A 27,723-nucleotide genomic window follows, 5' to 3' on the forward strand; every position below is an offset into this window, starting at 1 on the left:
TCCGTCCTTTCGCTTGACTTAATACTATGGTAACCTTCCAACAGTACACCTCATGGCCCCTAGCCAAGCCCTGACATCGGATAACACCCTCCCCTCTCACCCGCCACCCTGAAATACTAGCCGGCATTGCCAAGGCAAACCACTGACCGTTAAGTCTTATCATCCAAGGCAGAGGAAATACGTTAAGACCACGATCGTATCATTTTGGCGTTAGTTGTTATTTGTGGCTTGTGTTGTCTTGATAAATAGTGAATGTTATCAAATATATATGTCTTCTCAAAGGGCCAGGTCCAAGGTCCACGTTCTGCTTTCATTCAATCAAAGGTTGATCTCTGTGGAAACAAGCCACCATACTTAGACGAACCTCTGAAATGTAGAAATGGCTTTAATATTTAGTTAAAATGAATTTTCACACACAGGAGAACTGATTCCAACGGAAATGCTTTATTTTCAGAATTTAAAGAAATTTAGACTTTCTAAGTAGCGTGGTAGGGATTTTGCTTTATTCGGCGCGGACGTCAGGGAAGACAACAAGATGGCGTCTCTGAATGTATGGTTCTTTCGGTTCTCGTAATCCAACAGTTTATTGGTTTGCACTTGCAGAATTCCGTGATGGAACATGTGATATTCTAGTTTCGTTATTTCACGCGACTTTCACATTACATTACACTACATGTATTCAGAGACGATGCTTGATATCAGATTGCATGAGAACTTAAAAAGAGCCTTTATGCTGTTCAGACGTTATAGTGAGGTGTGTGTGTCACACTGAAATCATGTAGTGTCACTATTCAGTTGCTGCTCGTCGTACCATCCGTTGACATGGTTACAACACAGTTAAACTGTATTTATATGAACATGAATACCTTTCTCTGACACCATCGTAAACCTTTCACAGAAATGTGAAACCCAGGAGCGGTATGATATTTTATTAAACAGCGTACACCCACGTCTGAAGGTGACTAAAATTAAACAAACACGGCATTGTTTTTCGATAGTGATGTATTTGATTCGGACATCGTAGATTTGTTTTGGTGCTTAAGCGCTTCGGATACTGTACTGTACGTTTTGATCACATTTGGAATTTCTGGGTCAAATTCAGTTTCCATGCGTATACTTTCTTTCGCCGGTCAGTTTACATTCAGCATCGCATAACACCTGTACTCAGTTCCCAACTATGACGGTGGGTGAAGTACATACGCAATGTCTTCAACTAAAACGACGCAAACATCAATAGACTGCTTCCTCTAAGTATAATTATTCCAGGCACCATTCCACAGAGATTAGCCCCTCCAAACTACCCCTATCTGTGTTCATGCACAGTGAAAGGCAAGATACCGATTACACAAACATTTCGCTTTTGAAGCAGTTGTCTCCCTTTGACTAAATCCATGCAGTGCACCCCATACCGACATTATCCAGGTTTTAATTACCCACCACATTTGGCAGCGTCAGATTATAGGTAACATACGGGTATTTACTTTCACCCCGGGCGTCGCCATATTTCTGTGATGTCCTTCCCAGAGAAGATTTATTGGGAACATTTATCTCTCTATTGCATTTTGATGACCTTAAATAATGTTTCGCGTAACTCGGAAGATAATTGTAACAGTGGAGTAAGATGTGAATTCGGGTCAGGTATCGGACATAATCCCACGCATCAGTATCGTAACACAAAAGCCGGATAATAGCATGACGTGGTTTATTTGCCGTATATAGCATGGCTGATTAATGATTGTGTTATCACACTTAGCTATTATCAATTTCACATTTTTCATAGACATGGAAGAAATTAAAACAACCAAAATATGTGCCTTCATAAATTAAAAAAACAGAAGGCATATGATACGTAGAGAGCTCAGGTTGAATTTAGAAAGTTATGTTTACCATCTTAATACTAAGCAGGATACCATTTCCTTTGTGGAGGAGTGAGTGAGTGAGTTTAGTTTTACACCGCACTCTGCAATATTCCAGCTATGTTCCGGCCGTCTGTAAATAATTGAGTCTGGACCAGACAATCCAGTGATTAACAGAATGAGCATCGATCTACGCAATTGGGAACCGAGGGCACGTGTCAACCAAGTCAGCGAGCCTGACCACCCGATCCCGTTAGTAGCCTTTTACGACAAGCATGGGTTACTGAAAACCGATTCTAACCCGGATATTCACGGGTTCTTTGTGGAGGAAGGTCTTTCAGCATATCTGCTCAATTTTTAATTTTCAAAATTGTAATTTTCTCGGTTTTTCTCAATTATTATAACAAAGCATGAATTGCTTTTAGGACCTGCTTCTAAAACAAGCATGATTAAAACGAGAAAAGAAAGAAATGTTCCACTGCTATTGCTACAAACAAAAAAAATTATAAAAAAAACTGTCTATATACAAACAAAAAGACTACTGATAGACCCAGAACCGTCCGACCCAGGGTTACAACAACACCACGCGAGGACCGGTACCTGCGCACATTGCACTTGCGCAACCGTTTCCTGACGGTGACGTCATCGGCGGAGTTGGCGTTAGGTCGTCGTCAGTCGACACACACAGTGACCAGGCGGTTTAGAGCTTTTGGCATCAGGGGCTTACAGACCGTTCCGGGGACAGCGGCTGACCCAGGCACATCGACAGAGACGACTGGAGTGGGTACGGCGAGTACGACGATGGCAGCGACGTCAATGGCAGCGAGTGCTCTTAGCGACGAGAGCAGATTTCTCTTGTACCGAAACGATGGCAGGGCACGGCTTCGGATACTGTACTGTACGTTTTGATCACATTTGGAATTTCACAGGTCAAATTCAGTTTCCATGCGTATACTTTCTTTCGCCGGTCAGTTTACATTCAGCATCGCATAACACCTGTACTCAGTTCCCAACTATGACGGTGGGTGAAGTACATACGCAATGTCTTCAACTGAAAAACGACGCAAACATCAATAGACTGCTTCCTCTAGGTATAATTATTCCGGGCACCATTCCCACAGAGATTAGCCCCTCCAAACTACTCCCCCTATCTGTGTTCATGCACGGTGAAAGGCAAGATACCGATTAAACAAACATTCTCGCTTTTTGAAGCAGTTGTCTCCTTTGACTAAATCCATGCAGTGCAACCCCATACCGACATTATCCAGGTTTTAATTACCCACCACACATTTGGCAGCGTCAGATTATAGGTAACATACGGGTATTTACTTTCACCCCGGGCGTCGCCATATTTCTGCGATGTCCTTCCCAGAGAAGATTTATTGGGAACATTTTATCTCTATTGTATTTTGATGACCTTAAATAATGTTTCGCGTAACTCGGAAGATAATTGTAACAGTGGAGTAAGATGTGAATTCGGGTCAGGTATCGGACATAATCCCACGCATCAGTATCGTAACACAAAAGCCGGATAATAGCATGACGTGGGTTTATTTGCCGTATATAGCATGGCTGATTAATGATTGTGTTATCACACTTAGCTATTATCAATTTCACATTTTTCATAGACATGGAAGAAATTAAAACAACCAAAATATGTGCCTTCATAAATTAAAAAACAGAAGGCATATGATACGTAGAGAGCTCAGGTTGAATTTAGAAAGTTATGTTTACCATCTTAATACTAAGCAGGATACCATTTCCTTTGTGGAGGAGTGGAGGAGTGAGTTTAGTTTTACACCGCACTCTGCAATATTCCAGCTATGTTCCGGCCGTCTGTAAATAATTGAGGTCTGGACCAGACAATCCAGTGATTAACAGAATGAGTGCATCGATCTACGCAATTGGGAACCGAGGGCACGTGTCGAAAACCAAGTCAGCGAGCCTGACCACCCGATCCGTTAGTAGCCTTTACGACAAGCGTATGGGTTATTGAAAACCGATTCCTAACCTGGATATTCACGGGTTCTTTGTGGAGGAAGGTCTTTCAGCATATCTGCTCAATTTTTAATTTTCAAAATTGTAATTTTCTCGGTTTTTCTCAATTATTATAACAAAGCATGAATTGCTTTTAGGACCTGCTTCTAAAACAAGCATGATTAAAACGAGAAAAGAAAGAAATGTTCCAGCTATTGAAAAAAACTGTCTATATAAACTTAAGTACAAAAGAAACGCTACAAACAAAAAAATTATAAAATATGAATTACTAAAAAAAGATTTTAGTTTCCAGGTACAGGAACTATATCACCCGAACACATCTTAGGTGTTTACAAACAAAAATTGGAACAGAATCCTTGCTTTGTACACTTCCAAACAAAAACATGAAATGTTTTAGTCATTAAAATGCAATTTTCGTTCGACTGGGGTATAAATTCGATGCAGAAGGCAAGCACAGCATCATTGTCTCCAAAACGACACCAGAAGAATGCCGAGATTGACAGCGCAGCAGCGAGAAGAGCATTGGGAATGTTGGAGATGGGCGCCACTCACGACCACGTCGCTCAAACCCTCGGATGTCACCGCGTAACAGTGTCCAGACTCGTCCAACGATATCGACAGACTGGGCAGACTACTGATAGACCCAGAACTGTCCGACCCAGGGTTACAACACCACGCGAGGACCGGTACCTTCGCGCACATTGCACTTGCGCAACCGTTTCCTGACGGTGACGTCATCGGCGGAGTTGGCGTTAGGTCGTCGTGTCAGTCGACACACAGTGACCAGGCGGCTTAGAGCTTTGGCATCAGGGCTTTACAGACCGTTCCGGGGACAGCGGCTGACCAGGCACATCGACAGAGACGACTGGAGTGGGTACGGCGAGTACGACGATGGCAGCGACGTCAATGGCAGCAGAGTGCTCTTTAGCGACGAGAGCAGATTTCTTGTACCGAAACGATGGCAGGGCACGGGTTTATCGTCGTACTGGAGAACGACGAGGCCGCCTGTTGCGTTCAGGAGGTCGTTCCTATGGAATGGGAAGTGTGATGGTGTGGGGAGGCATTTGTGGAGAACAAAAGACGCCACTGGTCATCGTCAATGGCAACCTGACGGCCAGACGGTATATCGATGACATTCTTCGCCCCACAGTACTGCCATTTATGCGCAATCGCCAACAGGGCATCCTGCTTCAGCATGACAATGCAAGACCCCATGTGGCAAGAATTACGCAGAACTTCCTTCAAGCAAACAACGTTAATGTTCTTCCGTGGCCAGCATGCTCCCCTGACATGTCACCAATCGAGCACTGCTGTGGGACGCTCTTGATCGTCGTGTTCGGCGCCGTCAACATCCCCAACAAACCGTCAAGAACTCGCTGACACCCTCCAAGAAGAATGGCGGAACATTCCACCTGCTGACGTCAGACGACTGACGTCATCAATGCGTAGAAGGGTCTATGCATGTCTTGAGGCGCGAGGAGGCCATACTCGCTACTAGAGTTCACCATAGTCATTGCTATAGACTTTTCTTTAGCAGAAGTTTATGTGTAAAAAAATGAACATGAAATTGCTGAAGTTTCGTTAAAAGAATCCTCTGTAACATTGGTACCATATCGTTATTTATAATTGTTGACAATCATCAAAAAACCTTTTATGTCAGTCGTCTCAATAAACTTTATTGCATGTTTCTAGTGTTTGTGGTTTCTTCACAGGGTAATTTTGAAAAGTTGGTAGCGTTTCTGTTGTACTTGAGTTATTTCAATATGACCATACCCAGCATCATCCTCAGCAATATGTTCCGTGATCGTCTTCCCTGACACTTTAAATATTTATAAGCCTGACAATATTGTTAATTTCATTCAAGCTGTCATTAAAGCCAACATTGGGCAGTATATATGTTCGTGTATGTACTGAGCGATGAGGGTGTTGAGTGCACGAGCGTAAGCATAATACCGTACACCGTACCACACCAGCCGGCCAGTAATCTGTTATTCTGACTCCAGAAAGTATTCGTTCTTTGCTCCTTGCGTTGAGAGGGTCACCTTTAGTATATTGACTCGCACTGAGATGTTTGAAAGTGGGTAAATGTGTTCCTTTGTACATATCCTTTACCTGTCTGCGACAATAAGAATATTCCGCAGATAAACAATTCCCGCGGGTCTTGCGGTGTAGCTTATGTTTACTTATATAGCTTCTTGTTCGGTAGGCCGGGTATACTATAGGCCTGAGACGTACCCCCACAGCTGTATGGGTGAGTGTTGTTTTGACAATTCATTGTGTTTCTACCGGGAAGGAAAGGGAATTTATTGGGTACGTAGCTCACATGGGTACGTATACAATCCGATGGGACACTATCATAGTGTTGAGTTTTCGCAATAAAGTCTAATTATCACTTTATCGGGTTTGGCTAATTTTATTAATTCGAACCTTGGTCTTTGCCGTGACGAGACAACGCAATAACCGCTCTTCCACTTCTTGTACAGAGTGAGAAGGGATATTCCTAACATTAAGATCGTCGCAGGCGAATGTTCCAAAGCGTGTTTCAAACCCATGACTTCAGCATGTTTATCAACCGGGGTCTCTCACACGTGCGTGAAGCCTATGATTTCAGCAAATCTTTACCGTGAGGTTTAAGAACGCGCTTGAATACAAGGCCTCAGGCAACGTCTTTACGTTGAGATTTTAGAGCGTGCTTGAGACTTTTAACATCAGCAACGTCTTCACACTGAGGTTTTAGAGCGTGCTTGTTACCCATGAATACACCCTAAGGTTCCTGAGAGTGCTTGTTACCCATGAATACACCCTAAGGTTCCTGAGAGTGCTTGAGACACATGCCTTCAGTCTTAACTTTGATGTTCATGAGCGTGCTATGACTTATGCAACATTTTATCCGTTGTTTCCAGAACCCATACGAACAAGACTGAAGTTTACTGCGTACTCTTGACCTACAAAAGAACGGGTAGTTATACCCAGAAATTCCTTCTGTCGGCCCGAAGACATATTTGTTCAGCTAAAAAACTTGAAAACTATTAGTTGGTTTGTTTTGGAATTTGGGGACCATCTTCTTTGTCGAAATTTGAAGTTTGTTCACCTACTAACCTGAAAGGTATTTCAAATTTAGGGATCACTCTCATTATCTCAAGATATATGGCGGCGGTCTGTAAATAATCGAGTCTGGACCAGACAATCCAATGATCAACAGCATGAGCATTAATCTGCGCAATTGGGTGATGTTATAAGAAAGCAGGAAGGATGGGGGTCTCGGGCGTTTACCACTTTGGCGAAGGGCTGTGGGTAGCCTTGTGGTTAAAGTGTTTGCTCGTCACGCCGAGGGCCCGGGTTCGATTCTCCACATGGGTACAATGTGTGAAGCCCTTTTCTGGTGTCGTTGTGCGATGTTGCTGGCAATACGAGCACGGGTACAGCGATGACAAATCGTGAAACAATCAGTACGAGTAGGATTTTCAACCCATGGTCAAAGATTCATGGTACTCAACCCTTCACAGCGACTGACTGACTGACTGAGTTTGGTTTTACGCCGCTTTTAGCAATATTCCAGCAACATCGCGGCGGGGGACACCAGAAATGGGCTTCACACATTGTACCCACGTGGGGATTCGAACCCGGGTCTTCGGTGTGACGAGCCAACGCTTTAACCATTAGGCTACCCCACCGCCCCCCCCTTCACAGCGAAGTGCAACGCCCTAGATGAATGTGCCAGACAGCTGGTATCATGTGCAGTCCACATAGTGGAGGTTCCGCTATACCCATTCTAAGGTCCACTGCCACCCGGCGGGTAGGTATGCTCATTACATTTCTCATAGTGCGTTAATTATCAACAAAGGAGAGGTGTATTAGATATCCATTGTTACAGATGGCCTATTTGATAATGGGGGCAATTATAATATTGTTTCGGGGAGACGTGCTCTCCCATTGACATGTGGGAAACACTGGTGTACATTTCACATTGCGTGTTCTAAGACTATCATTACCTTTACACCGGAGAGAAATCGGTCTGCACTCGACTACCATAGCCAAAACCATTGACTTGCAATGATCTTCGTAAGGGACAGAGCACTAACACAAGCAATAGTGCGTGACAAAATTATACGACGGTCGATTTTATTGATCATATTGTTTGTTTCAAAATGTCTTTCGATTTTATTAAAAAAATTAAACATCAAGCCAACGGGAAAATAAGTGCAGGTATGTATTTTGATTATTTGAATCATCAACTGAAGTATGACTTTAAGTTTACAAAACGGACAATACTGTCTGTGTTTAGGAACCGTGAGCTTTAATATTTAGATAAATGCATTTTCAGTAAAAGTATGCATAGGTTCAAAATCATCAAATGTTGACTTTTTCGATGTCCGAAAACGTATGGTTTTTCAGTTATTCATATAAAATCCGAAATTTTAACAGAAACTCATTGTACCTGTCTCGGTAACACGGATACTCATGATGTAAGTCACTGGATTGTCTGGTCCAAATTCGAATTTTACAAACGTCATTTCAGTGGGATATTGCTGAGTGCGGCGTTATGCAAATCAGATAAATGTGTAACAGTGTGGCAGAAGGGTAAAGCATTATTGCCACGTTAATGTTTCATAGCTACCCATAAATATACCACGTGATAATACGTCATGACATAGAGATTAAGTTTACAGATGTTTTGCTATAAAGAGGACCACTTCATTTATTATCTGTCTCATATATTTCTGAACGTCATTCCAGTTCGTGGTTAGAAACAATTATGTGCCGTGTTTGTCAAGGAGTAGATGTTAATTACGTCAGTGAATGACAATGTGTGACGTGTACGTTTCGCTGAAGGGGTAGTTAGTTTCAAAACCAGCTTGTATAGTTTGTGGTATTATGTACAAGGTCATGATATTATCATTCCTGACAATTAAATGTCACTGAGAGCATCAAAGAATCTTCACCTGTTTCGCTCTGTCTTCATTAGCAGCATCGCCTCTATGGTCGGGTGGGTAGAGTGTTTGCCGGAGTGGTCGGTAGTTCGATCCCCGGTCGTGCCATAAGAAGATATCTAAAGATGGCCTTGGTCTTCTGCCTGACGCAGGGTTTCAAAATACATAGATGTTTTCACAAATGGCATGCCACAAATACCAAAAGCATTTGTCAAGGTAGAACTATTCCTTTTTAATATGACCTGTCGATCCAGACATGCTGTTGTTTGGTTACCATGACAAAATTGTAGCAACAGCACCAATCTAGAGAGAACTTATGCTTATGAACAGGTATGCTTTTGAAAAAGTGATCATCTGAAAAGATGTTTATTTGTTTTGCTCTTTTATGATGATGTATTTTCCGTTGGGTGAATTTTCAACTGACAAATACCATATTAAATTCAGGAAAACGAAATTAGGAATTATTTTATAGGGTCAGATTGCACCATATCAAGCATTGATTTTGGCATCGCGAACACAATATCTGTGACTTAAGTCGCTATCAAATACTTTCTTTTTTTGAGAGCGGAAGGTCGCGGGTTCGATCCCCGACCACGTCATACCAAAAGACGTTAAAATATGGTACTTGTTGGTCCCTGCCTGGCGCTCGGCATTAATGGGTACAACAAGGACTGGTTGGCTTGGAGCCAGTATAATGTGTCTGAGTGGGGTATTCATGCTTCACTGCGGTACGGTATCTCAGTGGGCTAGCACTATAAAACCAGCTTCATTCTGGGCTAGTACAAGCAGCCGCACATATACATACACACGCATGCACGTCGTCATATGAGCGAAATATTCTCAAGCACGACGTTAAAACCCAATTTGACCTCACCTTTCTTTTTTTTATTAAAAATACCCACCCAAAAAAAATACACAAAAATATAAATAAATAAATAAGTACAAAATAGTGAGTGTATTTCTTTGTACGCTATTTTATTTCACATTTGTTCATGTGTTGTCCGTAACAATTTTGATACAGCCCCTTCTCCATGCTCCTTCTAGCACGATGTAGTCACAACAATTGATGTGTGCGCTCGTGGTGTCAGAAGCTCTACCTGTACATTAACTTTTTTGGTGTTATTCAAGTATGAAATTAAAATGTGTGGCATACTTTCCTGCTGTGCCTTTGTGCTGCACATGTATCGAGTGAAACACTTAGCTATGTGGAAACCAGCAGGCCATGATCTCACGTCAAGGACTGCGCCAGACAGAGATTGTACAACACAATCTGCATCTGTGTCATACTGGTTTTACTAAACGAAAGTTACATACTTACAATGGGATGGAAATACATTATGATAAATCCTGCAGCGAGGCTTTTCTTTTCTTGTCTGTAGTTAACATAACAAAAGCTAGAAATAAACAGCAACATGTATTTTATAAGCGAAAATCTCTGTACACTTATTACTGTATAAACGTCTGAATGTGAAGCCATTATATTGTCGGGGCGGTGTGGAAGCCTAGTGTTTAAAGCGTTCTCTCGTCTCGCCGAAGACCCGGGTTAGATTCCCGGGTTCGATTCCCCACAGGGGTACAATGTGTGAAGCCCATTTCTGGTGTCCCCCTCCGTGATATTGCTGGAATATTGCTAAAATCGGCGTAAAATCAAACTCACTCACTCACTCATTATATTGTCTCATGTCAACAATGGCATGGATTGTTTGCATTATTTGTTTGTTGTCTAGTGGTTGATATAGTGAGTAAAGATCTTCTTTACCATCATCAACTCCGTCAGCCCGGACGTCCGATTCAACTGGTCGTCTCTTACCACCAGCATAGCTTGGGTGGTACCTGCTCAGAACCAGATTCCATACGGCGTAAAACTATCGTAATACCAAACTTAGTTCCAACCATAAAATTACCTGAATGTTTACAGTGCAGAGTATCATTTTCCTGAGCAAAACACATATTTATCATTTGGGTACATAGACGAATGTGACAATCACGTGTTTAAGCATACACGTTCTTTTGTCCAGCATATCGTATCAAGATGATCAGAGAAAAATGAGGAACATATCACACTGAATTCTCCGCAACGTGCCCAGTCGATCATTGCGAGTGAGTGAGTGAGTTTAACGCCTCGTTTAGCAATATTCCAGCAATATCACAATGAGGGACACCAGGAATGGATTACACACTTTGTAACCATGTAGGGAAGCGAACCCGGGCCTTCGGCGTGACGAGCGAAAGCTTGGACCACTCAGTTCCCCCACCACCCCCTGTCATAGCCAAATGTTATCGAATGATAGTGAAAGGCGTACAGTACAGTGAACAAATAACGATATTGTTGTTCCTGCTACAAACAACAGATGAGTGAGTAACTTGATGTTTTTGTGAATAGTCTGTTACATTTTTGTGAAGTTTTCTGTTACATTAAAATTACAGCGTCTCTGGTAACTGTGGGAGGAAGAGCCGGAGTGACGCGGATTGTCCATGTTGAAGTATATTGCTTTGCGGTGTAGGCCATTCTCGAGGATATGGTGTCGACAAACCAAGATCTCGAATCCATCTAGAAATCTAGTTGTCGTATTTGAAAATATAGTTTATAAACTAGAAAACAACATTCAAATTAATCCCAGAACAATTCTTACTTTTACGGACTAGGCATACTACACGTGCCAAATCATTCCAGACTTTAGTTGGACTCCTTTTTATCTCTGTGTTCTTGGTCTGGAAGACAGAGTAGAATCCATCACGCAGACCTATGTTATGGGACACAACTCAGTGAGTGGGTGAGTTTAGTTTTACGCCGCACTCAGCAATATTCCAGCTGTATGGCGGCGGGGTCAGTAAATATTTGAGTCTGGACCAGACAATCCAGTGATCAACAGCATGTGCATCGAACTACGCATTTGGGATCCAATGACATGTGTCAACAAAATCAGCGAATCTGACCACCCGATCCCGTTAGTCGCCTCATACGACAAACATGGGTTGCTGAAGATCAATTCTAACCTGGATCTTCACGGGTCTAGAGTGATGAACGTACTGCTGATCGGAATCACAGACCATCTCGGCTTTATATAGATATTATATCATAACTCTAACCAACGAATGCATAACGGAATACACTAAACTAGGTTATAACAAACTCCTATACCAGACTCCGTTTAATTCGTTATAACCTTACATGTTCATTATGCGCATTTCCTCTAAACTATATCTTCACGGGTCTGGACGCAGCTCAGAACAGGTGAGGTGAAATTGGGTTTAACGTCGTGCTTGAAAATATTTCGCTCATATGACGACGTGCATGCGTATGTATCTGTATGTGCGGCTGCTTGTACTAGCCCAGACTTAAGCTTGTTTTATAGTGCTAGCCCACTGAGATACCATGCCGCAGTGAAGCATGAATACCCCACTCAGACACATTATACTGACTCCGAGCCTACCAGTCCTTGTTGTGCCCATTAATGCCGAGCGCCAGGCAAGGACCAACAAGTGCCATATTTTAACGTCTTTTTGGTATGACGTGGTCGGGGATCGAACCTGCGACCTTCCGCTCTCCGGGCGGACGCTCTAACCACTACACCACGGAGGCGGTCCCAGCTCAGAACAAATGAGCTAGTGGTCACTGATGCTCAGTACAGCGACTTTAGACCACTGGACAACCCGTGACAGTGTCTCCACCACTGGACAACCCGGGACAGTGTCTCCACCACTGGACAACCCAGGACAGTGTCTTCAACGCACCGGGATGTTTTGCCTTTGAAGAGTGAGTGAGTGAGTATGGGTTTTCGGCGCTTTTAGCAATATTCAAGCAATATCACGGCGGGGGACACCGGAAATGGGCTTCACACATTGTAACCATGTGGGGTATCAATCCCGGGTGTTCCGCGTGACGAGCGAACGCTTTAACCACTTGGCTACCCCACCGCCCCCTTGACTTTGATGTTCGGCGTGACGAGCGAACGCTTTAACCACTTGGCTACCCCACCGCCCCCTTGACTTTGAGGAGTAAACCATAGGTGCACGACACGATATTAACCTTAATCCTGACAATTCGGCAGGCTTATGATCTCGTGACTTGGTAAAATGATTGCAAGCGTAAAAGTCGATTCAATAAAATTGTTTGATTTCATTCGGACCTTAATACGAACTACCTACAATAGCTGGAAGATTAGCTCGAAAACACATTTTATCGTGGAATGACACGAACCAATATGACTGACTGACTGACTGAGTTTGGTTTTACGCCGCTTTTAGCAATCTTCCAGCAACATCACGGCGGGGACACCAGAAATGGGCTTCACACATTGTACCCCGAACCAATATGAACTTACTTTAGTACCGGGATAGAAAAGTAACACAAGCCATGCAACAATGTATTAATCTATGTTATAATATTCCCTTACAGATGCTTTTCTGGATTATCCTTTCTTTGTAACTGTACAGTACACCGGTTTACAACTTTGCGTTAACCATACAGACAGGCTTAAAGTGTCGATAAGAATGACTCTCAGGAAGGTTGGTAAAAGTGATAAGTGTCCATATAGGCAGTTACAACTGAATGAGCAGATTAACACAGTTAGTAAGTTCTGTATAAAGTGTAATAAAAATTGTTTTATAAAGGAACCAAGTATTAAGGGATCCCCAAAACGGGTGTGTATGTGTGTGTGAGAGAGAGAGAAAAGGAAAAAAAGAGAGAGAGAGAGAGAAGAGAGAGAGAGAGAGAGAGAGAGAGAGAGAGAGAGAAAGAGAAGAGAGAGAGAGGGAGAGAGAGAGAGAGGAGAGAGAGAGAGGAGAGAGAGAGAGAGAGAGAGAGAGTACGGTTGCCAATGTGAATACATTGGGTGATTATTTAGTCCAAAGTATGTCCTGAACTCTTAAAGGGATACTGCTGAATCAATGATTGATGGTGGTCAGGGTGAATTGCATACAATGAAACACAACAGTACAACCCTTTTATTTCAGAAACTCGGCCTTGAGGAAAGATGCTGATTGGAGCGCCATATATTTACAAAGGGGAATAACTCCGCACCCATCATTTCGTTTATCTGGTATTTTTTATCCGCTTGATTTAACATGGCAGGTACCATCCGGATATACGGGGCTTCATCAATCTGAGAGTTACTGCTATTACCATTACGGATTCGAGACACCTAGTCGTCTAAGGCCCCACAATTAGCTGTGCAGAGTTGCGCCACTTGCCAGTCCTTTAGTCCTGGGTTTGAATCGCGGATTCGCACGGAATATTGGTCAATAAGTCTGGTGACTGACATAGAAACATAATCAGGGGAACCCACGATCTGGTTTCTGCGCACCGACGGCGTTTGGGCCTCCCGGTTTCCTTTCAGAATAAAGATAACAATATCTTCCAACAGTAATTGAAAGGCCATGGATCATACTCGGGACACAGTTTGGTCGCACCTCACGTCCTATCGTGTAAAGGTCACAAGGAACGTAATGTCGACAATAATGGACAACTGTTCACACAAAAACGGCAAAGAGCTTTAACCATTTCCAAGATATCCGTAACCCAAATACAAAGGACATTTCAACATTAAACATATATTGCCTATGTTATGAATCATTTGTATATATGGGGGCATTGGGGTAGCCTAGTGGTTAAAGCGTTCGCTCGAGGATCCGGGTTCGATTCCCAACATGGGTACAATGTGTGAGCGCCCACTTCTGGTGTCCACCGCCGTGATATTGCTGGAATATTGCTAAAAGGAGCGTAAAACTAAACACACTCACTCACTCACATTTAGTGTATATGACACTACTACACTCAGTGAGTGAGTGAGTGAGTCGAGCTTAACGCAGATTTTAAGGAGGAAGCCCGAAGTGATGCAGATCTCAGACGTTTGCCATCTTGGTGAAACTAACAAGCATGGATATGGTGCTGACAAACCTAGAAACATAATTGGAGCGAACTGGGATTCGAACCCACGACCATAAATTTCTGGCGTGAGCAAGGGGCGCAACTCCGCTAACAGCGCTTTAAACGACTGAATGTCCCTCAGTTGTCAAAAATATCATACACCTATGATACAAATACATTTTTTATGATAAAAGTCCTTGGTAACCTCGGTTTTACGATACTTTTCATGTATTCATTTTAAAGTGTGTTTCATTCATTTGGTAATACAATCCTTCCCATTTAAATGTTCTGACTCTAATGATCCATAATTCATCATAAAGTTATTATTTATTCATAAAGCGTTTCTCGAGCAGACTATGTCCCACAAACGTATCAGTTGCGGTCGTGCTTTGCCTGCGTTCAAGATGTGACATGCCTAACAACTAGTTGTAGTACTACTGCAACCACCACGGGCGTCTGTCGGATAATAGCGCAGTTTAACGAGAATAAAATCAAGGTTCTTTCAGATCTATGTTGTTAAACTCCGATCAGAGTGAAAATCTTTACATATGAGTATAGTAACTATTGAAAGCGTGGACTATCGAGAACAAGTAATTTGTAGTTTATGACCATCAATGATTTCTCCCGTTTGTATTCACTGGGCTTTCGGGTCATAAAATTACCATCACAATTCTCGGAATTGTGGCCGTTTGTACCCGTCAATAAAGGGGGGCATTGGGTGAGACGCGTTAACTACCCACCCTCAAGCACTGCACGTGAGAAAAATGGTTCAATTCAGTAGGAGATCAGGGTATTAAAACTTCGGACATCTATAACATCGTGAGAAATATCGAACAACTATTAATATGCCTTTGTGGGTAGCTTTAACACAGCTATAGCATTATACTGGACCATGTTTACGCTTTATGCATGGAGAGACATTATTTACAGTGGAGTCGCAATTACGGACCATCATGATAGGTTTTGAATAAATGGAATTGAATTTCGGTAGTCGTTGTAGTAGTAGTAGATGTGTTTGCGTAGGAGGAGATTTTTGATTCAATGAATAGATTTTGTTTCACAACCGATCAACGATATTAAATGTTAAGTGACCTGTGTCATCGACTCTCGGCCACGAAAATTAGTTGTCAATAACATGCGTAACAATAGGTCGTAACAATATTGTTACGGTAGGGTTTTACGACCCTAGCGTATGTGGTGTGTGTGTGTCTGCATGCGTGTATCAGCAAGCGCTCAAACGCATTTACGCCTATTTTAAAATATGTTTAAAGTGTTTCCCTGAGAAATTCCATGCCCCACTTTATAACATGTATGCCCCTCTTCGGGCATATGCTGACCTCGAGGTAGCCAGTCCTTGTTTGATCTACGTCATCTTTGTTAAGAACAGCCAACCAATCAACTTACTCTCAGTATAGTTTGTAACCACCCGGGCAAAAGAAAGTACACATTTGATAATAGGACTTTGCAATGAATACGTTACCAGGCTGTCCTGACGTACACACTCATACGATACTTTTTTGTCGCTTCATTTTAACCACCATCAAACATGGGCGCACACTTTCCTTTGTCCATGAGTATATGTTCATGAACGCATTGCCTGCCACTCGTCCATGCCTGGGGCCTCTTCCCATGCAGCCATTTAAATATGACTGTAATTTTATATGCATTTATGAACAAATATTTCAACTATCCTCGACATATGAAATACTGACATGTCATCCGAAAGTGGAGACAACAAAAGGAATTACAAACTAGTGACAGTAATTTACTATGGTAATCATGAAATATTATAGAGTGCAATGTGAAGCCCAGGTCTAATATTCACTATATGAAGACAGACATCATGGTTGGGATATGCATAGCGCAGTGTGTATGTGAGAATATTTATACGTTTAATAAAACCAGTCAAGCGTGGCAGACATGCGGTGGAAGAAAAGGTTTTACGATCGTGTTATACAACGCTGATGTTTACATAAGCAGATAGCGTGAACCTCTTTAAAAGACTACCGCTATGACAGTGTGGGTGGGTTGAACAGCTTTCAAAAAGTATTGCTGTTACGTCAGGCTATATCATAATGCATGGTGGGGCGGCGTGTAGGTGCAGCTACCCCACCCCACCCCATCCGTACCCCGCCCTTTGTCGTGAATGTTTATTAAATGACCATTAAAACTCGGGTGAAAAGTGAACTGTGCACCCCCCGATTCCTAAGAAGCCGTAGCCGCCCCTTTGTATGTAGATATGTTTATATTAGTTCTTAGCCTGTTTAGGTACTTGACCACACACACCCCTTCCACCCATTCCCCCATCCCCCGAAAGACACATTCAGAATATGTGAAAGACGTTGGCAGAAAGATCTGACAAAGTTATGACCTCAGCAGCCATTTCGAAAGAAGGGGCAGATTATTGACGCACCGTATCTTTAACGACAGCCGCTAAAAAGACGTCACGGCCTGTGCATTCTGCGTTCTGTTTGTTACGCCAAGGCCATGTGCATTCACTGTTTTCAAGATGCATGCAATATCTATACATGATGTACCTTGCGTCCCGTGACGAAATCACATCTCCTTTGATAATAAAAGAATGATTAATGTGATAGTTTGTCAAGCCGGTCTCGACCATGTAGGCAATCTCCACGATGAAATTACGTTGTGTTCCACTAACGTAACGTGGCTGGGGACTCGGCCTGGTATTGAGTAGGGTACCCTCCCAGAATGCATTAAGGTGACTTTGGAAAACAGATAAAGATTCGAGGAATGCGAATGTTCATCGCCATGAGCAGGTAACGTATCAAATTGTATCTGTAAATCACAATATATTGTAATGCGAAGAGGGGGAGCTTTTCAGCCATGAATCGTTAAAGGGGACCTATTCATATGCTTGTAAACAACAATGGATCACTGAAATGGCAAATAGGTAAATGTCTATTCACAAAGATGACACCCGGGAGGTATAGAAGTAGCCCAGTGGTTAAAACGTTCGCTTGCCACGTCGAAGGCCCGGGTTCGATTCCCCACATGGGTACAATGTGTGAAGCCCATTTCTGGTATCCCACGCCGTGATGTTGCTGGAATATTGCTAAAAGCTGCGTAAAACCACACTCACTCACTCACTCACTCGAAACATAGAAACTGTTAGTGTTTAAACCGGTGATCACCGGAATCGGTAACGTCGTGGACAAGTTACTCAAATCGTGTTAGTTTTTCATGATAATTATATCACGCTGCAGCGATTACAGCGTCTTATATGTAGGAACACCCCGGGCTCAATGCCTTCCTTTCTCAACCCCAAATTAATTTCCCCATCATCTGAAGTTTGATTGATTCTAATTTGTTTTACCCGACTTTTTAAGAGATTGATTGACATGTAAATGACAGGTTAATATGTGCAGCACGGAGGTTGTCGAATGCAATTGACACAATAATGACAGATTAAAATAGCAAATGGATTATTCATAGAGCTCAATAAGACCGATCACCTTAATCAAAATCCTTAACGTCAAATCCCGCTACTGACTTGACGTTGCACCGTGCATGCTGGTAATATCTGAAAAAAGTTGCTGGAATCTGCTGAGATATACTATTCACAATTTGCTAAGGATCAAATCATTAATTCAACAGAAAACTATGATGTGGGGTCAAACTTGGTTTAAATATCTAAGCCTATTGTAAGCATGGATCCTAGGTTTCAGTATGTCATTGCATCTTGTGGATCCCATACCTGCTATTGACAGGTGCTGTGTACTTGTCAATGACTCCAACGGCAAAATGGTTGATTGAAGCCATGAAAACCATTTTTATGGTTACTCATGTATCAAGTGCATACGGTTAGCTTAAAGTGGCTGTTGTCCTAAAGATGTGTTACCATTTCATTATTTATCTAGTTTTAAATGGATACGATTTCAAAATATAAATCTGCGTTTAAGTAAAGTTGCGAATTGTGTGATCCTTAGCAAAATGTGAGTAGTATATGTTCCACTAAGAAAACGTTGAGGACTATATTACTATATTTTATATTACTACAGGTAATCTGCCATGGCACGACTGCAGTAATATGAAGGAATCGGGACGTCCTTCACCTTTATAGCAATATCTTTAGTCACAGCTGAAATATACTACTGTTTCCCGTATTTATGACACTATATATTTCAGGCACTAAAGTACAAACGTCTTCTATTTTTTCATGATTTAGATGCTTTATGGGGATGAAAATGGGGGTACTAGGTGTTTATGTCGTAATTTATAATGCAGAAAATTCAAACAAAACTGTAATTCCTCCTGTTTTGTGATGTTTTCACATTATACTGCACAATGCCGCAACATTACTGTTATGTTCTTAATTGAATATGCTTCAAACTGGCATCAAGCGTTCTGGTCCGCTGAGCAGCCATATAGCTGGACAATTGTTGACTGCGGCGTAAAACTAAACTCACTCACTCTCTCACTCACTCACTCTGGTCAGCTGACCAGGTCAGTTTGTAAAGATAAAAATCCATCTCATCATATTGATGATTTATCTATTTTCAGATATCTGTTTATTGACAAAATCACTATTACTGCAAATGAATACATAAATATGTATGTGTCAATAATATACTGATGCTCAAAAGAAACTATTCACTTGAGAATTGGATGTGACCGAAACACTGAGTGATCACTGAGTTTAGTTTCACGCCGCTTTTAGCAATATTCCAGCAATATCACGGCGGGGGACACCAGAAACGGGCTCCACACACTGTGCCCATGGTGGCAATCGAACCCGGGTAATCGGCGTGACGAGCGAACGCTGTAACCACTGGGCTACCCCACCGCCCCTCGTGACCAAAGCAATGCAACCGTGATCAAAACATAACTTACTGAGCAGTTTCCGAAACTCTTCTAAGATACCAAATACATCACTAAATACATCACCATCGAGTAACTATCTTGTTTGTTTCATTTTTTACCACCATGAAAGATTTTTTATTATAATCTGTTTTGTCCAGCAGTTAAGGTACATCTTACACTGGTGAAATGAATAGAATTCCCCTAAAATGCAGTTTCATAATGTTATAAATCAATTCAATGGAACTTTTAATACTAAATATTATTTTTGCATACAGGCTTTTCGTGCCATTTTAGTAATATTTAACAAAACCTTAATCCGTAAGAAATTCACCCATTTACATATACATATATCAATTCAATCGAACGTTTAGTGCTAAATATTACTTTTCGAAATAAATAGAATTCCCCTGAAATCCTGTTTCATCATGTTATACATGTAAATCAATTCAATCGAAGTATTATTCTAGCATATAGGCTTTTCGTACCATTTTAGAAATATTTAACAAAACCTTACCCTAAAACGTAATAAATTCACTTACATACATATTTACATGTTCATACAACTTTTACAAATTATTTCGTTGTCACTTCAACAGTATTTCTCTTCATTTCATGATCTCAACCAGCACTACACACCATGTGTACATTTGCACATAAAGAATTAAACCACTAAATCAATCATTTATCTGAAAGGACTTTGAGAAATGGTGAAGTTAAGACTGAAATGTGTTTGCATAGAGCAAACAGGTATATCGTCTTTATTTATTTTTCGACATAAAACTACTTGGTCATACTTCTGCTTCATATACCAGTGATTGTAGTCTCCTGGATTTTTTTATAATCTTTTGAAACTGAAATATTGCCTATTAATAGCTATCTAGATTTGTTTGAGAGATTGTTAAGCTAGACACTTGTTCTGGGCCCCACGGGGATGGAACTCAAGTGCGACAAATCAAGGACAAAACGTACGTAGGCGTATAGAGAGTACATCATGTATTATCACAGACCTCCCCAAACTTATGGACGGAATATCGCTTCAACTGTTTTATTCATGTAAGTATTTGTCTTCCCTTTTAATGCACAGGTGGTTTAGAAGAATAATGTATTAGCAAAATATATTTAATTAAATGACACTGACACGTAGGAACAGTTACTTGTGGGGTTTTCTGTTCGCCCTGATGCTTCTTGCTAGGTCAGCACAATGACCGTGTTCGTGGTTTGACGAATTTTGTAAATAGCGAATACCTGATGATCTTCGGTAGTCCTGCAACTTCATGCTGGCTCGCTTGTGTAGAACTGAAATACACACTTGCTCACGTTCTCACTCACAAAAATCTACTCACTCACTCACTCAAGCATTGATATAACTTCAGTTCACAAACTTTAAAAAAGAAAAACATTTTAAATATTCCTCTGATGTCGACTATGATTTGAACATATTTCGTCATATTTCTGTTAGAATGGTTGTGATCTGATATACACTATATCAGGTTCAGTCAATTAAAATCATTAGCTTCTATTAACATACGCAATTTTTTTAATTCAAATTCATTTATGAATTTGATATACTATTTGATTTTCATTCATTTCAAGGATATTCAAATTTTTTGAAATATATCAGCTGAAAACAACTCAGCAAATGCAACTTATGTTTTCCCAATTTTGAAAAGAAAACATATCTATGATAAATGTACAGATAGACCATCAAACGCTAAATATGCACACAATGAGAACATGAAAGCAACATAAACCGTGTCATATATATCATAAATTTGTTTGCCCACACAATCTGCATAAGAGGAAAATTACATGTAATGTAAAATTTGATTATTAAGGTAGAAACCACATTGCAGATAATGTTTGTAAATATATTTATATATTTTGCTTCCTTTTAAAGGAAATTAACAACTCAGATACACACTGCAATGTAACACTGAAGAAAATGAGTTCCCTCACGTTCTAGTTCCCTTTAAGAAAAATACCAAAATAATCATGTGTGTAATCGTAGACTTGTTTATAGGGGGCCACAGATAGTCTTGTTGTTAAAGATGCCGGAAAGTTGTCTGGAGTTGTATCCGTGGCCAAAAAACAGTAGAAACTGGTTCGAATTCCAGACTGATACATTCCACCACAGCAGTTAACATGTAAGACTTCCATCCGTTTGGTCGTTGCTCGCACTGTTAGATGTCGTGAGACTAAATATGATGGACAATACTTGAGGGTTTTGTTGTTTTTTGTTGGTCAAGAAAATTCCCTTAGAGGTCCACACACTTGTACCAACGGCGTATCCAAATTGTCCATTTACGTCAACGGAAAATCACAAAGATGTCCATAAATTAATATGCTGTGGTTGTGTATTTGTTTCAAGTGCAGCTTGTTAGCAAGGAAACTATTGTTCGTGGTACAAGCACATTTAAAACTTCCTTGGTAATTAATTAATTAATGTTTGAATATTTAGGTCCAAGGTACCGTCGGCATTGTTCATTCAAGTACAAGCGAGGTGCTGATCCTTTATTTATTGTGAAACTGTGAACAAGCAAGCACTTAGTTTTATACGAAATACTAAATAACTTGAATTAGACTGTGTGGTCCATACTAGATGAAGAAACAGCTTTATTCGAGGTATAATACTGTTTTATCAGGAAAATGCATAAGACTTCAACGAACAACGTCACTACTACGGATCATACAATGGTCTTAGCAAAATTCTACAAGACAAAATCTTTTTAATATAGATGTATTTTTCTACTGCAAAGAATTTTTTCATTTGCTCAAAAGCAGTTTAAATATCAGAGCAAACATTACGCGTCCGTGCGTACCTGCATGCGTCGCATTAAGTCTCATTATTTCTCAAAACACAAAATATTCGTTGTTACAAATGCATTTTGGAAAGGATATTTTGCTTATAATATATCCATGTCACATTATATAAAAACGGCAGTCCCTATGCAATCTGTGTCGGTGTAGCGCCGACATTTGTTTATCGTCGTTAACTCGTCACAGTGCACAATTCCCTCTGCGCACATACCAGTATACTATACTCAACAAAAACGTTAAGGAACACCCCAATTTTCAGTATTGAAGTATTTAATTATTCATATTATGATGCGTATAATATTTACATATTGAATATTGGGGTGATCCTTAACTTTTTTTGCTGAGTATATATTCATTCTTCGTATGGTAATTTGTGCGACTTTCGCTATTCAATCATCCGAAAAGGTAGTGTACTCGATTAATCCAACATTCTGGTCACGAAACAGAACCCCTTTGTCATTCACAGTTTCTGGAAGATGCATTATACATTAGTCATCGTGACATAAGAACTGGTCCATGAAATGTGTCCAAACACACTCCACTTATTTATAGCGTGGAGAGTAACAATGTCACAGAAATAGCACGGATTCTATGGCAAGAGATGGGACACAGACATGACAAGACGACAATGGTATACAGGTGGTGGTAGTGGGATAATGTACTACTACAGGCATATCCTTTACTGATTTACGGTAAAGGGGTATTGTAAAGATAAAAAAAGAATTCCAAACGCAAAGGACTAAAAAACAGCGTATTGCAGAATGGGTGTGACACGAACAAATCTATGAGTTCTGAGAATGAAAAGGAAAAAAAAAATATTTTGAATCAAGACACCTTGGTAAGCTAAAAATTATACAGGTAAAGAATATCTGCAGACAGTTTGAATGCTCAAAATGGTCGATGGGGGCTTCTGATCTTAGTAGTCCAGTTATATAACTTATTTGTTTGATTAACGACGAAGAAGTGCACAGGTCTTATACGTGGTATGGACAATAACGGAAGGGCGCGTCAGAAAATATTACTTTACAAGTCATCCAATAGGTTCTCTGGTCCGGATTTGATTATTTAAAGTTAGTTGTGATGCAGCTGCTAATTGCGCACTGCAGCGTGAAAAAAAAACATCCTCTGACTCACGTATTGACATTTTGATTTTTATTGCACTTTATTTAGAATTAAATCCACCCGCACCAGTCAGTGATGCAGGGGTACTTTCTGCAGCTCACCCATCGCACATAAACGCCCAGTGCATCATTCAAAGCCGCACGTTCGAGCGGAATATCCATACCTAATCCGTGCTTGTGCAGCGTTTCATTTCCGAGTAAGATGCGTTGTTCATTTCTGAAGGAACGTCAAGTAATAAGGGCGCAGGTTGTCAATTTACACTGTCAATAACATGCTCGTGTTCAAACTAATGTTCTCAGTTTAGGGTTCATCTCAAAAGTGTGAAAGGTAGATTTAAGTGACCTTTTTATTGGCTGCAATCGTCTGCTCTACCTTCTTTCAGGTTTGAGAAACATTTGCTGATTAGGTGTAAGACAATGACATCGCTTTTGCCCTTCTCTTTTGTGGTAATGTGTGTATGAAAATTTATTCCATTTTCTCGAACAGATGAAATACAAAGTCTCAGTTTTATCATCAACCATGGTTACTAATTTATGATTCTGGGTACAATGTGTGAAGCCCATTTCTGGTGTCCCCTCGCCGTGCTAAAAGCGACGTAAAACTCACAAATTAATGACTGATCGCTTATTATTTTTAACACGAGATTTGATTATAGTCGCTGATGTAATAGTGCTCACTCTGTTGTTTAGTTAAAAACAAACTGTATTCGGTGTGTTGCAACATGACCAAATTACCTCAAATACGGGTTACATTAACGATATTTTGCCTCACGTTTAAGTCAAAATAGAATCGTGCTAGTCATCAAAACATGTTTATTTTATTGCCATCTGCACACACGTTACCATGACTGGCATATGAAAGGTGTTGGGTGAATGCTTTTTTATTGCACTGCAGCCAGGTATATTCCATGTAAAAAGAGTGAACAAAACAAACCAGTGGCTAACTGCATGAGCAACGATCTCAACCGCCCATTTAACACACGGTGACACACATTTAGCCAGCCCAAAACCAGACATCGTACCTACCCGATCCACATTCCTCAGCTGTTTAGGACTAGCATGCTTGGACATATTTTAACACAGTAGAGTGAGTGAGATTAACGCCGCATTGAACAGAGCCTTAGTCAGTGGTCTCTATTTGGTGTGCCAAAATGAGTGAGTGAGTTTAGTTTTACACCGCACTCAGCAATATTCCAGCTATATGGCGTCGGTCTGTAATAATCGGATCTCGACCAGACAATCCAGTGATCAACAGCATGAACATCGATCTACGCAATTGGGATACGATGACATGTGTCAACCAAGTCAGCGACCCTGACCACCCGATCCCGTTAGTCGCCTCTTACGACAAGCATGGGTTACTGAAGATCAATTCTAACCCAGATCTTCACCGGTTCTTTGAGGAGGAAGGTCATTCAGCACATCTGCTCAATTTTTAATTTTTAAAATTGTAGTTTTCTCGGTTTTTCTCACTTATTATTGCTGAAGATCAATTCTAACCCGGATCTTCACGGGTTGGTGTGCAAAACGTGAGACTTGAAACATGTCTCTTACGTTTTACGCTTTACAGAAACCCACGGGCGGTGAAAACAAAAACACATAATTAGGGCGAACGGAGAATCGAACTCAGGAACACAGCGAATTATAGAGCCAGAGACGACTAGGCCACCGTGCTATTTGTATGACAAGAGTACGTGTACATATAGGGAGATTTCAGAAAAAAATATTGTCACTAATTAACTTTGCATGCGTTTAGTCGTGCGCCCAGTTCTCTTGACGTTGCCTTGACTGATGTAAACTGATTCTTGGCATTGACAGGTTAGTTCAACAACGTGGCGTGACATCGTCCTTGTTTTCCAGTTCGTTAAGAGCCCTACAACGTATAGCAGCACGGGTATAATTATCACCAGGTACTTGATGGGCGTAGAACTACCTGTGCAAACACACTCAGAAGGTTATTTGAAAGGATGGTTCCAGTTAGCTCTGCTTTAATCCGTTTGGTTATCATTATTGGAAGGATGTACTGTGGATTATTGTAGATGAACGACATAAACAATGGCGGAACCAAATTGTTGGGACGGAGAAATGGGGGACGGGGTGGAAGTGCATCCTCAACAGTTGGTTTTGTACAATTCCAGACTAGGGTAGGGGTATGATGGTAGCCCTCGGTAATCTCCCTCTGATCTGAACTTGCCATACATATATAAATTCCTCAGTTCGGACAATATTGTAGCCGTTTGGTTTATCCGTTCGCATTTCAAGATCGGTTATTTAGTTCTACCTTGTAACTAATTTTTGTTTTGATGTCTGTCGGGAATATTACAAAACCTAGTGTAAAATTTACACACTGACACTTTCTTAAATATCACACCTAGTTGAATATACATTGGGTCATTTTAAATGTCCATCATTCTCGACATTTGGTGCTTTATTACCCGATATATTTTTTCGAATCAGGATTTTGTTTTCCCTTTGTTTGTTCTCTAAGCACTGCAACTGAATTCCACCGAATCAGAAACAAAACTATTCTAAACATTGCTAAAACCTTCAAGTTTGTTGTATCAAATCCTTCAACTAAACACAAACAGCAATTTGACCCAGAATAAAGGTGGACCTAAGTGGTTTCCCTGGCTTACACATATTCCCCATTAACCATAGTTATTGATCCACTTCCCACAGTCTAAGATACGTTTATTCTGTGGTGGAAACATCTTACTGCAATTTTCAAAGATTTTTGCTTGCTGGGCGCTATTTACTTAACCCATTTCTACCCGAATCAGTCGCTTTAACCATGTGTGCGCGTGTTCAGATCAAAGGCATGAATATTGCGCCTGTAGTGGTTAGCGTTCTGTGGGGTGTGTTAACCACTTCAGGGGTAACAGCAGTAGAGCCAGTGCTGTATATTGAGTTAATAATTAATACAGCTGTTGACAAAGGAGATTTATTGATCTATATTGATCAATATAGTCTTGGAGATGCTGAGAAATATGTGTCACATATAGGTAAATAGACGGAAGTCTTAAGATTCCAATGTTTCTGTGTATTATCGTTCGACTCTGGGGTTTCAAAACGCTGAAAGGGTAAAATATAATGTGTGTTGCTCTGTGGTTATTCTATCTCCCAGACCCTGTAGAATATATAAAAATGGAGTCGAATAATTTGGCAAATCACCATTGCCTCAAGTCTAATTTTCTGAACTTGAGGACTATTAAAGGCATATAGATTGTACTTTTTATTTTGATATTACATATTTTTAAAGCAGATTAATTTCTGAGACTAAATATGAGTTTAATCTGTAATTTATCGGGTTTATGGTGAGTAACATTATGCGTACGTTCAGGTTTAAGCTTGAAAGTGTACGTTTGGAGGGATATTGGAGTGGTTCATAGATTGACGTCGTTTAGTCAATGATGTTAAATACTTAATCAGTTCACTCTCGGACTGTCAATTATCTGATGAAAAGGTGTTCTTCGGGCTGATGAGAGTACTTGTTTTGCAATTAGTCTAGTAGGTTTCCAAACTGATTTAAAGGTTCAGTTTTTAGTATTATGATGTTATCTTTCCTATAATAATAATAAAAAAACCACTCATGTATTGTGATGGGTAGTAGGTTATCCAGTGGAAGTAAGAAGTGTGACCAGAATCAAGAGTAGCAATATTAACAGAAGTAGAATTAACAGAAGTCACACCGGTAGTGGTATCAAACGTAGTAGCAGCATTAGTGATAACAGACGTAGAAGTTGAACTTCTAGTAGTAACAGAAGTAAAAACACCACCACTATTGGTAACAGACTTAATAGTCGCACAGTAGTGGTAACAGAAGTAGTCACATCTGTAGTGGTAACAGAAGCAGTCACACCAGTAGTGGTAACAGAAGTAGTCATTCATGTAGTGGGGGCATAAGTAGTCACACCTGTAGAGGTAACAGAAGTAGTCACATCTGTAGTGGTAACAGAAGCAGTCACACCAGTAGTGGTAACAGAAGTAGTCATTCATGTAGTGGGGGCATAAGTAGTCACACCTCTAGAGGTAACAGAAGTAGTCACATCTGTAGTGGTAACAGAAGCAGTCACACCAGTAGTGGGGACAGAGGTACTCATACCTGTAGTGGGGACAGACGTAGTCACACCAGTAATAGGGACAGAAATAGTCACACCATTAGTGGGGGCAGAAGTAGTCATACCCGTAGTGGCAACAGAAGTAGTCATTCCTGTAGTGGTAACAGAAGTACTCACATCTGTAGTGGTAACGGAAGTAGTCACACCTGTAGTGGTAACAGAAGTAGTCACACCTGTAGTGGTAATAGA

General features: G+C 40.8%; 1 protein-coding gene across 1 annotated transcript in view; it reads left to right on the top strand.

Moving 5' to 3' along the window:
• The first annotated feature begins 17,263 nt into the window (after positions 1–17,263).
• Positions 17,264–27,723, top strand: part of LOC124277353 (grainyhead-like protein 1 homolog) — a 58,678-nt gene continuing 48,218 nt past the window's right edge. Inside the window, exon 1 of the mRNA XM_046713011.1 lies at positions 17,264–17,434. Coding sequence (XP_046568967.1) covers positions 17,409–17,434 — 26 coding nt within the window. The 5' untranslated portion in view covers positions 17,264–17,408. The remainder of the gene's footprint in view (positions 17,435–27,723) is intronic.

The sequence above is a fragment of the Haliotis rubra genome, unplaced genomic scaffold (genome assembly GCF_003918875.1).
Source record: "Haliotis rubra isolate DU_JTF1 unplaced genomic scaffold, ASM391887v1 Scf220, whole genome shotgun sequence".
Lineage (NCBI taxonomy): Eukaryota > Metazoa > Mollusca > Gastropoda > Lepetellida > Haliotidae > Haliotis > Haliotis rubra.